This window comes from Pelodiscus sinensis, chromosome 14, assembly GCF_052426305.1.
Source record: "Pelodiscus sinensis isolate ZL-2025 chromosome 14, ASM5242630v1, whole genome shotgun sequence".
In the NCBI taxonomy this organism is placed as follows: Eukaryota; Metazoa; Chordata; order Testudines; family Trionychidae; genus Pelodiscus; species Pelodiscus sinensis.
Window position 1 is genome coordinate 14,281,179 of NC_143065.1, and position 13,264 is coordinate 14,294,442.

General features: G+C 39.6%; 1 protein-coding gene across 10 annotated transcripts in view; it reads left to right on the forward strand.

Moving 5' to 3' along the window:
• SCAPER (S-phase cyclin A associated protein in the ER) overlaps positions 1-13,264 on the forward strand; it is a 406,842-nt gene that overhangs the window by 330,223 nt on the left and 63,355 nt on the right. The window contains exon 28 of one of the 10 annotated variants that reach the window (XM_075897373.2): positions 10,024-10,084. The exons of the other annotated variants lie outside the window; for them this stretch is intronic. Coding sequence (XP_075753488.1) covers positions 10,024-10,084 — 61 coding nt within the window. The remainder of the gene's footprint in view (positions 1-10,023; positions 10,085-13,264) is intronic. 10 annotated transcript variants of the gene reach the window in all.

Sequence of the window (13,264 nt, forward strand, 5' to 3'; positions counted from 1 at the left end):
TTGCAATGTGATTGGTTCCGGGAGAAGCATTGCAAGTCGGGGCATTGTAACTCGAACCCGCATTTACGATAGGCACCGTGTGCCGTTGAAAATGCAGGCCAAGGATGTAAGTTGGGGGTTTCCAGTTCCTTCCACACTTACAAAAATGGTTGTAAGTGAGGGGGGTCGGAACTCGGGCAGTCACAAGTCGGAGGCCTCCTGTATTATAAGTAAAGTTACAAAGTAGAACTGCTTTTAGTTTAACCAGGGTTGGTAAAGATGCTGGTATCAAAAGTTCAGTGTGTCCGTATTTTTACTGTGCAACTGTATTCAGTCACAGGCAACCATCCTATTAGTAAGTGATTTAGCAGAATCACAAACTTTATCTCCTTCATTCATCATAGAAAATGTTTTATCACTAGTCATTTTAAGTAATCAGTAACCTGAGGATTTCAGTATTGTTTTATTAGCAGCTAAGCTCAACTGTTAAATAGTTTATTTTGAATGGTCTAATTTATTCTCTGTACTTTAAAATTCCACCTGCAAGAAGGAGTGATTTTTTTTTTTAAATAGGAACACTTTCTGTGGAATTCATCCTGCTGGACAGGAGGAGATTTGTAAGGGTCTGGACTATACCTAGCATCTTTCTACAGAAGCATTTTAATAAAGAATTTTATTTTTAAAATAGAAATAGATAAATTGGTGAAACACCTCCAAAAACTGGACATCTAAATTTTAGGTTACATTTAAATATTTATAAGGGAATGATGAAAAGAGCAAATGCTTGTTTTTCTTTATCATTGCAGAATATTTGAAAAACATTCCTGTTAACTGGTGTCATGCAATTATTTTGTTAATAACACAGGGAAAAGTTAACCATAGAATGCAAACCTAGATAAGGAAGAAGAGGAAAAGAAAACAACATTGATGCAGGAGAAACTTAATTCTTGAAAGGGAAAAGTAACATTAGTGATGAAAAAACCACCAGTTAGTAAAACACAAACTGTGGAACAGATCTCTAAGTGGTTGTGATTTCTGATAAGTACGAGTCCCAGAACCAACAGCTGCAAATATAAGTCCACAAAGACCATGCAGACTTAATGAAATTTGTCTTCTAGTCTCTCACCAAGTTGTCATTTTGCACTTTCAACACACTATTGCCAAAAGTCAAATAGATACTAAAGACTCCTCTTTCTCTTATAAGAAAAATTATTCTAGCCACAAAAATAAGTGACAAGCTATTTGGAATTTCTAAAATAGACATAGCCTTTGAAAAATTAATTAGAAAATATCTAGCTCAAAATAGGGGGAAACTCTTTCAAGAAAATATGTACCTTGTATCAGGTCTAGAACATCAGAGCAGATAAGCACTGCTTCTACAACTATCCCAACATTTCTGATTTTACTGTTTTCATTTGATGACAATGCTGTTGCTTATGTCAGAATGTACAGAGCATGTTCAGATGCCTAGGACTGACTTGAGCATAGAAGGGAATGTGTAGAATGTGTTTTCAGATTTTTAACCACTGTTGTTGAATCATAGAGCTAGAAGAGACTTCAGGAGGTCATCAAGTCCAGCCCCCTGCCCAAGGCAGGACCAATCCAACTAAATCAACCCAGCCAGGGCTTTGTCAAGCCAAAACTTAAAAACCTCTAGGAATGGAGATTCCACCCCCTCCCTAGAAAACCCTCCTAGTGAAATAGTTTTTTCTAATGTCCAATCTAAACCTCTCCCACTGTAACTTGAGACCATTGCTCCTTGTTCTGACATCTGTCACTACTATGAACAGCCTTTCTTTGGAACCTCCCTTCAGGAAGTTGAAGGCTGCTATCAAATCCCACCTCACTCTTCTTTTCTGCAAACCCAAATCCTTCAGTCTCTCCTCATAGGTCATGCGCTCCATCCCCCTAATCATTTTGGTTGCCCTCCGCTGGACCCTCTCCAACGCGTCCATATCCTTTCTATAGTGGGGGGCCCAGAACTGGACACAATATTCTAGATGTGGCCTCACCAGAGCCGAATAAAGGGGAATAATGACATCTTTGGATCTGCTGGCAATGTTCCTCCTAATGCACCCCAATATGCCATTAGCCTTCTTGGCTACAAGGGCACACTGTTGACTCATATCCAGCTTCTCATCCACTGTAATCCCCAGGTCCTTTTCTGCAGAACTGCTACTTGGCCATTCGGTCCCCATCTTGTAACAATGCTTGGGATTCTTCCATCCCAAGTGCAGGACTGTACACTTTGTCCTTGTTGAACCTCATCAGATTTCTTTTGGCCCAATCTCTAATCATCTGCTAGCCTTCCTTCTTTGATCAAATGTTACATAGAGGCCTGTAGGAATGGTAGTTTAAAGAAAATGTTTTTTTCTTCTCCCAGTCCACTCTCATTAAAGAAATAAACCATGGGTGTGATTCTGCCATATTGTGTTATACCTAACTTCTTTAGTAGCCTCACAGTAGTATCTGTTCAGCATATCACGATAGAAATGGACCCCATATTTGTTGACCTTTTAAACTTGGTACAATGCAATAAAACCAATGTCACAGAAGCTATCTCTATGAGTAATTCACAAACACTGCTTAGATTCCGGAGAAGTGGTGACAAGACTTCAACAGTGTAACCTACTTGTTCTGTTTCTACTACTTTTAATGCCTAAGTACTGCTGCAAATACTGAAGTAGTGTCTTGATAAATGTGAATGAGTATGAACAAGAGGCATACTTCAGATAGGCACATATTAAAGTATGATAATATGTCTAAATTAATCTCCAGTTATTATTGTAAAAATGAATAAATACATCCAGTCCTAATTACACTAGAGTGTTGAAAGAGATTTTGACAGTTGAGATATTAGTGTGAAAAGCTCTTATAATTGGTTCAAGAGTGACATAAAAGCACTGTAACATGAAAAACAGAAGCTTCTATATAAGATTGTAATAATTATTTTTCCTCCAATGCATATAGTTAATAGTCACTACAACAGATGGAAACTGTGTGTTTATCAAGGAAAAATATATAGCTGAAGTGGTAGAATAGCCCGTGTATGCCTTACACACTGAAGAAATAAAGAGCAGTTCATCCAAGATAATATATGACCCTTAATTCAGCCAAGTTCATGGAAATCAGCTATGATCTGCTGTGAAGCTGACAATTGTACAAGTTTAATCTTCCCTGGAACTATTTTAACTTGCTAATAAGACTTCTATAATGTGGGGGGAAATAGCCTATGTGGCTTCTACCTACAGCAGGGACATGGCAGAGTCTGAATGAATAAAAACTAAAGTGAGCCAGAGACTCTGGCTTTCTATTCTCAGCTCTGGCACTGACTTTCTCTTCAGTCTTCTTGAAGTCTTTCTGCCTTAGTTTCTCTATCGGTAACCCGAGAATACCAAAACCTACACTGCTTAGATTCAGAAGAAGTGGTGACATGTCTACATTACAAGGACATTTTGAAAAACTCACATTTACCAGAATGTATGCAAACCTTGCAATGACAGAGGGCCTCACATCCTGTACACCTTGGACTTATTTGGACAATTGTCCCATGAAACACTTTCTTAAATGTGATAGAAGTCACACCCAGGCAGACGGCTTCCAGTTCTGTATCAGGAGCTTGATGTCAGTTCAATGATTTTCCTTCTCTTTTGAAAATAAAAATAAATCTTATCCCCTCTGTACCTGACACTAGTGCCAGGGGTCAGTGGGACACCTGGACATTATCAGTTGAAGGCATGTTGTCATAACAGCAATAATAAATAGAGAAGAATCTCAAATAATTTAATATGAATCAGAACAGGAGATGTTAGATGAAATGTATGATTCATATACAGTAGAAGTTCAACTTTGGGACATAAAAACAAAGATTACAGATTGTATTTCCAAGATAGACATCATATAGCTAGATACAATTAAGGATACTCTAATTTAATAACATAAATTTGAATATTCTTAATTTTAGCACCATAGAAGTATTTAGTTATTGAAATGAAGGAATCCATTCTGAACATAATATATAAACATACATTATAATGAGAGGGATTTTAAATGATTCACCTTTGAAATTGATCTTATCTTTCAAATGTTAATAAATGTTTGATTTTTTTTTTCATTTAAATTTTGCAGTGGATGTGATATCACGGTTTACAGTTTATATGTATAAAAGATCACCTGTTAAAAACATGAATAATCCTCTAAAATGTGAGGGTTTTTTTCTGATAATTTGGTATTTTGGCGTGATCTCTTACACCATAGAAATAAATGGGAATGGGTTGGGAACGTCTTACCTGAGACACTGCTGCTGTCTTCATGTCATACTATAGGTTTGTCTACACCACACTACATGCTTTTTTCAGCGATGTATAAAGGTCTTAAACCAGTTGCCCTCATAACACAGGTATAAATAACAAGGAGACATGGCTAGGGTACGTAGAATACAGACATGCCTAAAGGCAATGTTCCCTCTAATCTTTTCCATCCATGTGTGAAATAAACTTCTAAATGCAGCAAGGCATGTGCAAATGTGCACCTCCAGTAGAAACAAAAACTAGCTATGAGCACACTGCTACTCAACTGGGTGGCATTTTAATCTCTCCTGAGTGGGCAAACAGGTACCCACCTTATAGGGAACAGTGCCTGGACGGGGTGACTATGTACCCGAGTACATATCCTGCACAGCTCTCTACTTGCCCAAGCCATGCTTCCTCACCTTCCCTGTTATATTTAGATGTTTAGTGTCCTGTTACCTCCCTGCAGCAGGAGGCTTTCCCTGCCACAGGAAGAGACTCTAGCAGAGATCAGTTGTGGTCTTTAGGACCATGGAGCTTTGATCCTGTATCAGATTATGGGTCACTTGTCTACAGATGCAAAAAATGCCTAAACTTTATATGAGATCTAAACCACTTTCAAATAGCAGTGCCTAATATGATGTTAAATGATCATATGAACAAATGTTATTGAAATCACATGCTAATTTTGAGCAATAATATAGTGTGTGGACTAAAACCAGCATAATAATATACAGTATTTGTAATGGGAACATGCATGGAAAGGTTCAGATTAATATGATATTTTTCAATAAGTTTTATTCTATCCAAGCAGGGTTTTATCATGGCCATTATTATGTAGCCTTATATAGCTATAACTATAGCATTCATGGTTGTAAACATTTTAACTATTTTATTATACTTTTAATATACGTTACAAAATACATAATACACATAATATTTGAATATTTGATATATTATCAATATTTGGGTAATTTCAGATTGGTTTGTACAATATGTAAATGTGTACTTGTGTATGGCGTTATTTTGTAGTACAAAAACCTAAACATGATATAATATAGTATTTGATGATATTACATGAACCCACTTGATGTTCAAATAATTAATATCAGCTTTTATTTACGTGCTTAGGAGAGTATTATGCATGTTAGAAGAGAAAGGTCTGAGTAACTTTGTTAGGGCCAAATGCTGTTATTAGTTCACTGATCAAGTTACAGAATGGTACATCAGGAAGGTTTTCAGTGGTCCAGAGACTTCCAGCAAAGTCACTTTCAGTTGCTTTTAAATTACTTAAATTACCAAGAAAACTCCAGATTCAATTATATGTATCATCTACAAGTGTCTTTGGTCAGGGAGGGTCTCTGAATGTAAATTTGGGCTGTCAGTTTTGAGAATCATAGCATTATAAGTTTGGAAGAGACCGCAGAAGTAGGGATGTAATAGTGTAGTCAATTAACCGATAAGCAAAAGCTATAGGTTAATGCTATAGACTACACGCATTTCCCTCCCCCTGTTCCCCACCAGTACATTTTTTAACAGGCTGGCCAGCAGCCCGGCTCAGTCCTGGCTCACACTGAGTCTGGGATCTACCTCTGCTACAGCTCTGCATTTAAAATGTATTAGGAGCTGGGTGGGCAGGCAGCCTGGCTCAATTCTAGCTCACTCTGGGTCTGGGAACTCAGACTCACCTAGACAGGGGCTACCACCACCCCACACTCCTTCCTCTTTATCAGAGGTAGCAGCGCGGGGTAACAGGCAGACGGTCCATGAGGGAAGTTGGTTTTTAAACTGGCTCCCCTTGCGGATCAGCTCCCACTTGGCACCCTACTCTGCTGTCTCTGATACAGAGGCAGTAGCAGAGTGGCAGAGGGCTCGCTCCTCTGGAGTGAGGCCAGAACACACGGGCTGCCAGCCCTGCCCCCAGGGACTATAGAATTGTCGACTACCTGTTAAGAATTCATGAGGTTAATCGACTATTCAATTAACCGATATTTAAAATCTCTACTCAGGAGGTCGAGTCCAACACCCTGTCTAAAGCTGAATCTTTGACAGATTCTGCTTTTTTATACTTCTATTTCCATTACAGATTTTAATACAGTAGTTTTTTCCCCTGCTATTTTGAACAGCCCTAAATAAAATATAGCAGATTAGTTTTCTTGGTAAATTGGACATTGTACATTGAAACTATATGTGCTCTTAAGATACTCTATGCATTCTGTTTAGAAAATTCATGCTCAATGTACCTTATTCTTGGAAGTTGAAAAGCAGCTATTGATTATTGATTATCATGGTGAAAGATTTAGAACTCTATCGCAAGATATTAGAATTTGAAAATTTTGGCCATTCTAATTATTATGTAGTAGGTAACCTTTTCTCACTGCTCCAGCTGCCCTTAAGCAGAATTGAAGCCAAGTTAGTTTTAAAAACTTAAAACAAATCAAATGATTAAATAGTCTTCTTTTTTACCCAGTAACAGCTTTACTTTTATATAGATCTGTTCTTGTGGACCAAGCAATGTGTACCCCTCTTAAAGGTTTTAACACTAATGGTGTTCCTGCTTCCCAACATTTACTGTAATTATAGATCATAAGAATGGCCATACTGGATCAGACCAAAGGTCCCTCTAGCCCAGTGCCCTGTCATCTGACAGTGACCATTGCATGGTTCCCCCAGAGGGAAGAAACAACAGATAAACCTCAAGTGATCCATCCTCTGTCATGCATTCTCAGCTTCTGGCAAACAGAAGCTAAGGACACCATGTCTTGCTAATAGCAACTGATGGACCTCTCCCCCATGAATTTATCTAGCTGTTTTTCATACCTGTTACAGTCTTGACATTCACAACATCATCTGGAAAGGAGTTCCACCGATTGACTGTGTGTTGTGTGAAAAAATACTTCCTCTTGTTTGTTTTTATACCTGCTGCCTATAAATGTCATTTGGTGATACCTAATTCTTGTGTTATGAGGGAGTTGGGTCTGTTCAGTCTGCAGAAGCAAAGAGTGAGGGGGGATTTGATAGCAGCCTTCAACTTCCTTGAAGGTAGGTTCCAAAGAGGATGGAGAAAGACTATTCTCAGTAGTGACAGATGGCAGAACACGGAGCAATGGTCTCAAGTTGTGGTGGGAGAGGTCCAGGTTCGATATTAGGAAAAACTATTTCAGTAGGAGGATGGTGAAGCACTGGAATGGGTTACCTAGGGAAGTAGTGGAGTGTCTATCCCTAGAGGTGTTTGTCTGGGCTTGACAAAGCCCTGGCTGGGTTGATTTAGTTGGGATTGGTCCTGCCTAGAGCAGGGGGCTGGACTTGATGACCTTCTGAGGTCTCTTCCAGTTCTATGATTCTATGAAATAACACTTCCCTATTTCGTTTCTTTACACGAGTCATGATTTTATAGATCTCTGTCATAACCCACTTTAGTCATCTGTTTTCCAAGCAGAAAAATCCCAATCTTATTAATATCTCTTCATATAGCAGCTATTCCATACCACTAGTCCTCTTGGTTGCTTTTTTCTGAACCTTTTACAATTCCAACATATCTTTTTTGAAATTGGGCAACCACATCTGAATGCAGTATTTAAGGTGTATCATAGAATCATAGGACTGGAAGGGGCCTTGAGAGTACATCAAATCCAGTCCCCTGCCCTCATGGCAGGAGTAAGCACCATTTGGACCATCCCTGACAGGTGTTTATCTAACCTGCTCTTAAAAATCTCCAATGATAGAGATTCCACGACCTCTCTATTTATTGCACAGATGTGACACATTATGCATGTAAATACAAGACAGAGAATGATGAAAAGAGTAGGGAGCACAAGGAAACCTGATCTACCATTAATAAAAACATTGCTGTGCTGAGTCATCTTATTCCATACTGGCTGCAGGAGTGAGGCCTTAGAAGGAAAACATGGAGTCAAGTTCTTCATCAACATGCTAAGGATCACATTTATGTCAGTTTCCCTTCATGCATGTGCATTCTTCAGTTCCCTTTTTTATCCTGAGTATCTTTGAATAAGACTGAGTTTAACTGTAGCTCTCTGTAGAAGACTATAGCTAATGCGTAAGCTCACTTGTGACAATGTTGTCTCTGCTTACATTCATACTGAAATGTGACAAGTTGTCATACTATGTTGTTCACTGCATAAGGACTTGTCAGATCAAGACCAGTGTTAAAAATTAATTAGTCTTGGGCTAGCTGATTAATAATAATTCTCTGTGAACCCTGAATGAAGAACTTATGTAAAGGGGAGGAAGGAAATTTGTCAGATCAAGTACACCATAAAGGCTAGTTATATCCAAATCTTCTTTTAAGGACTGTAAAATAGACTAATAATAAAACAGACCCAAGGATAAAACTTGATTCTGCATAAGGAGAATATTGCAATCTAATTCTCTCAAATCAGGCTTCTTGGAACATCAGTTTACAGAGTATATTTGTCATTGCTGGATGTGAGAACTATTTACAACTCCCTTGCTAATGTAATATGAAAATAGAATGTGACATCAATACAGCAGTTATGTTGTTGCTATTGAATCTTATCTTAAAACAGAAGTGTTTAGATCCTTGTCAGTGTCTAATGATTCTAGACTGTGAATTACAAGCTATAACAGTGGTATACGGTAAAAATGTAGAATTTTGTCCAAGAAAATAGCAAATGTCAGATCACAGAAAGGCAAGGGAAGTATGCTGGTTTTTCAGTTTTATTACAGTAATTAAGATAATGTCTGTTTTGGCAGCTGGATGGCAAATTGGATATAAGCAGTTTGCTAGAGTACTGATTGTTCTGCTCTCCTTTGCCAAGACAGAGCAGATTCAGCAAGTAATGTAAACTACATGCAAATAACTAAAGCTTACTTAGAAGTAAAGAGACTAAAAGCAATCATGATTTTACATACCATATAATAAAGTGAGGCCTACCTTTATTATGTTAATTATAGCATGTATAGAAGTTTTTTGTGCTTATTTATTGTTTTAATTTAAAAAATGTTGTTGACCTGTACATCCTAACATGAAAAGACAGATTACCTCCTCACAGATCTTTCTGAAAGTTATTTCTTCATTTGAATACTGTAACTACAAACATTAAAATATATCTCCCACAAAGACTCATTACTCCTTTGTAGATCAGTTAAAATGTTTAAATATACTTTTTTTTTTATAAATGTCTGTGCTACAGAGCAGTAATAGCAATACAGGTTGAAACTCTCTTAACCGGGATTCTCTGGTCCAGCAGCATCCATGGTCCGGCATGGAAGTTGCAGGACCAGAAAGTCCAGGTGGAAGGGGCCAGTGGCATGGATCACTGCAGGGCTGGTAGGGCAGTGGGCCACACAGAGCAAGCTGATGGCAGGGCCACCCAGTGTGTGGTAGCAAGGCTGCCCAGCAGGGTTGGGAGATCCAGCATGAGGCTGCCGTGATAGGTCACTGGGGCTGGGAACCGTGCTGCACGGCTACCCAGCAGGTCCCGGAGCCCTGGTATGTGACTGCCCTATGTTTACTGGAGCCCCAGCATGGCGCATGTGGCTGCCCTGTGGGTCCCAGCATGGTGCACACAGCTGCTCTGCGGGTCCTGGAGCCATAACTGGCAAAAGATGTGAAGGGTAACAAGAAAGGTTTGTACAGGCATGTTAGCAAGAAGGTGGTGATCAGAGAGGGTGTGGAGCCCCTACTGGATGAAGGAGGTAACCTAGTGACAGATGATGTGGGGAAAGCTGAAGTACTCAATGCTTCCTTTGCCTCTGTATTCACGGACAGGGTCGGCTGCTGGACTAATGCGCTAAGTGACACAAGATGGGATGAAGATGGACAGCCCTTGGTGGGTAAAGAACAAGTTAGGAACTATTTAGAAAAGCTAAACATACACAAATCCACGAGTCTGGAATTAATGCATCCGAGGGTACTGATGGAGTTGGCAGATGTAATTGAGGAGCCTTTGGCCATTATCTTTGAAAAGTCATGGAGATTAGGAGAGATGCCGGATGATTGGAAAAAGACGAATGTAGTGCCCATCTTCAAAAAAGGGAAGAATGATGATCCAGGGAACTATAGGCTGGTCAGTCTTACCTCAGTTCCTGGAAAAAATCATGGAAGGGATACTTAAGGAGTCCATTTTGAGGCACTTGGAAGAGAGGAAAGTTATCAGAAATAGACAGCATGGATTCACAAAAGTCAAGTTGTTTCTGACCAATCTCATTAGCTTCTATGATGAGCTAACTGGCTCTGTGGACATGGGAAAGTCAGTGGATGTGATATACCTTGACTTTAGCAAGGCTTTTGATATGTACTCCCGCAATATTCTTGCCAGCAAGATAAGGGAATGTGGATGGGATAAATGGATGGTAGGATGGATAGAAAGATGGCTAGAAGGCCGGGCCCAGCGGGTAGTGATCAGCGGCTCGATATCAGGATGGTGGTCGGTTTCTAGCGGAGTGCCTCAAGATTCAGTTCTAGAACCAGTTTTGTTCAACATCTTTATTAATAACCTGGATGAGGGGATGGATTGCACCCTCAGCAAGTTTGAAGATGACACTAAGCTAGGGGGAGAGGTAGATACGCTTGAGGGCAGAGATAGGGTCCAGAGTGACTTAGACAAATTGGAGGATTAGGCCACAAGAAATCTGATGAGGTTCAACAAGGACAAGTGTAGAGTCCTGCACTTGGGACAGAAGAATCCCAAGCATAGTTACAGGCTGGGGACCAACCAGCTAAGTAGTAGTTATGCAGAAAAGGACCTGGGGGTTACAGTGGATGAGAAGCTGGAGATGAGTGAACAGTGTGCCCTTGTAGCCAAGAAGGCTAATGGCATATTAGGGTGCATTAGGAGGAGCATTGCCAGCAGATCCAGAGATGTGATTGTTCCTCTTTATTCAGCTCTGGTGAGGCCAGATCTGGAATATTGTGTCCAGTTCTGGGCCCCCCACTACAAAAAGGATGTGGACACATTGGAGAGGGTCCAGCAGAGGGCAACCAAAATGATTAGGGGGCTGGAGCATATGACTTATGAGGAAAGGCTCAGGGCGTTGGGTCTATTTAGTCTGCAGAAGCAAAGAGTGAGGGGGGATTTGATAGCAGCCTTCAACTTCCCGAAGGGAGGTTCCAAAGAGAATGGAGAGAGGCTGTTCTCAGTAGTGACAGATGTCAGAACAAGGAGCAATGGTCTCAAGTTGTGCTGAGAGAGGTCCAGGTTGGATATTAGGAAAAACTATTTCCCTAGGAGGGTGGTGAAGCACTGGAATGGGTTACCTAGGGAAGTAGTGGAGTGTCTATCCCTAGAGGTGTTTTAAGTCTCGGCTTGACAAAGCCCTGGCCAGGTTGATTTAGTTGGGATTGGTCCTGCCTAGCGCAGGGGGCTGGACTTGATGACCTTCTGAGGTCTCTTCCAACTCTATGGTTCCATGATTCTATGAACTGTGTCAGTTGCCCAGTGGGGACAGCAGGAGGTGGGGAGCCAGCTGGGTGGCCAGCAGGCAGGCCAGAGGACCCGTGGCAGGGTTCCAGAAATGACCTCCCCTGGTCCTGCAAAATCCCGCATCCAGAACTGGTCAAGTCCCCAGGGTGCTGGACCAGGGAGGTCCCACCTGTTTTATTGCTATATGAGTATTCTGTTCCCTAATAATAATTCCTGTTATGGTTCTATAGGTAACTTTTGTTAGTTTTGACAGATAATCTGTTTTAAAGGCAATAGTTGTTAACCTGTAAAGAGATTATCATGAGATTAGCATAAGTAGTATGCAGTATGAACATAATTAATTGTTTACCTTAGTTTTTATAAGCGTCTCTTCCAGTAATCTAAATTCTGTGGTTATTCATTGATCCCCTTAAGGCAGAGTTTGAACTCTAATGGGCACCAGATTTTCATAACAGTAGTGCAGACACCCTGGCTTTTCTTAAATTAAAAAAGAAAAGCACCCATTTTAGGAACTGTGGCTAAAATTCAAATACTCACCTGATTTTTCATCCTAATTATAGCTAAGAGATTGGCCCTTAATTATTACATTATGGTAGCCATTCTTCCAGACCCATAAAAAGAGTGAATCTCCTTCAAACAGGCCATTCAAACAAAAAGATACCAGGGCAAAACCAGAGAGTAAAAACAAGCATAATAAAAGTACCTTTTCCCACAAATATAGGACTGCTTGTAGAATAAGGGCTCTTCAGTGTGAGTAAAAAAATCTGAATCTGGCCCTTTGTGTGGGAACTGACATGAAGTTATTTGCATTTTTATTTCTGAAGTTCAACAACACTTTTATTCAGAACTTTAATTTTAACTAGCAGTGTAGGATATGCAACCTTAAATTGTCAAAATGTGATACTGATGATTGGAACCATTAGTGCAAAAATTGTGGATATTGTAATTTTAGTGAGTAGGAAGGGAAAGATGCAAATGACTTGCACAAATAACCTTTCCTCAAAGAGGTTGTGTGTGTTTGCAGAACCCTCATTTTCAAGTGCTTTCTGTTATATGTACTTACTTCAAACCTAAAATAACTATGGCAAAATTGTACATTCTGCCCATATGGTTTTTAAAATTTTATTCTGTTGCTTGACAGTTACCATTGAGTTTTCCATTAGACTTCTCAATGTTTGAAAGAGAATCAAAAGATTTTTGAAAACTTCTTCTATGTAAGAGATTCACTGTTCTACTAGGTTGAACAAAATCACTCGAAGCAGCATATACAGAAGTTCTTATTTTATTTTCCTTCTTCACATATCCTTTTTTTCTATTTTAAGCTCACAACTGGTATGAATATGGTCTTTTATATTTTTATTGTAAACATTTAGAGTTAAAGTGATTATAATTGGCAGTTAAAACCAACAGGAGCCAGTGGCCTGTTCGTGTACAAATTATCTGCAATACAGGCAAAATAAAACATAAACATTTCCAACAGTTCCTTTAGTTCCACATTAGTTTTCTAAAGCCAAATACAGCAGACAGAGGGGGTTTTTCACTGTTATGTCCAGTGGCATAGTTGCAAAATGCTGAAAAAATGCTTGA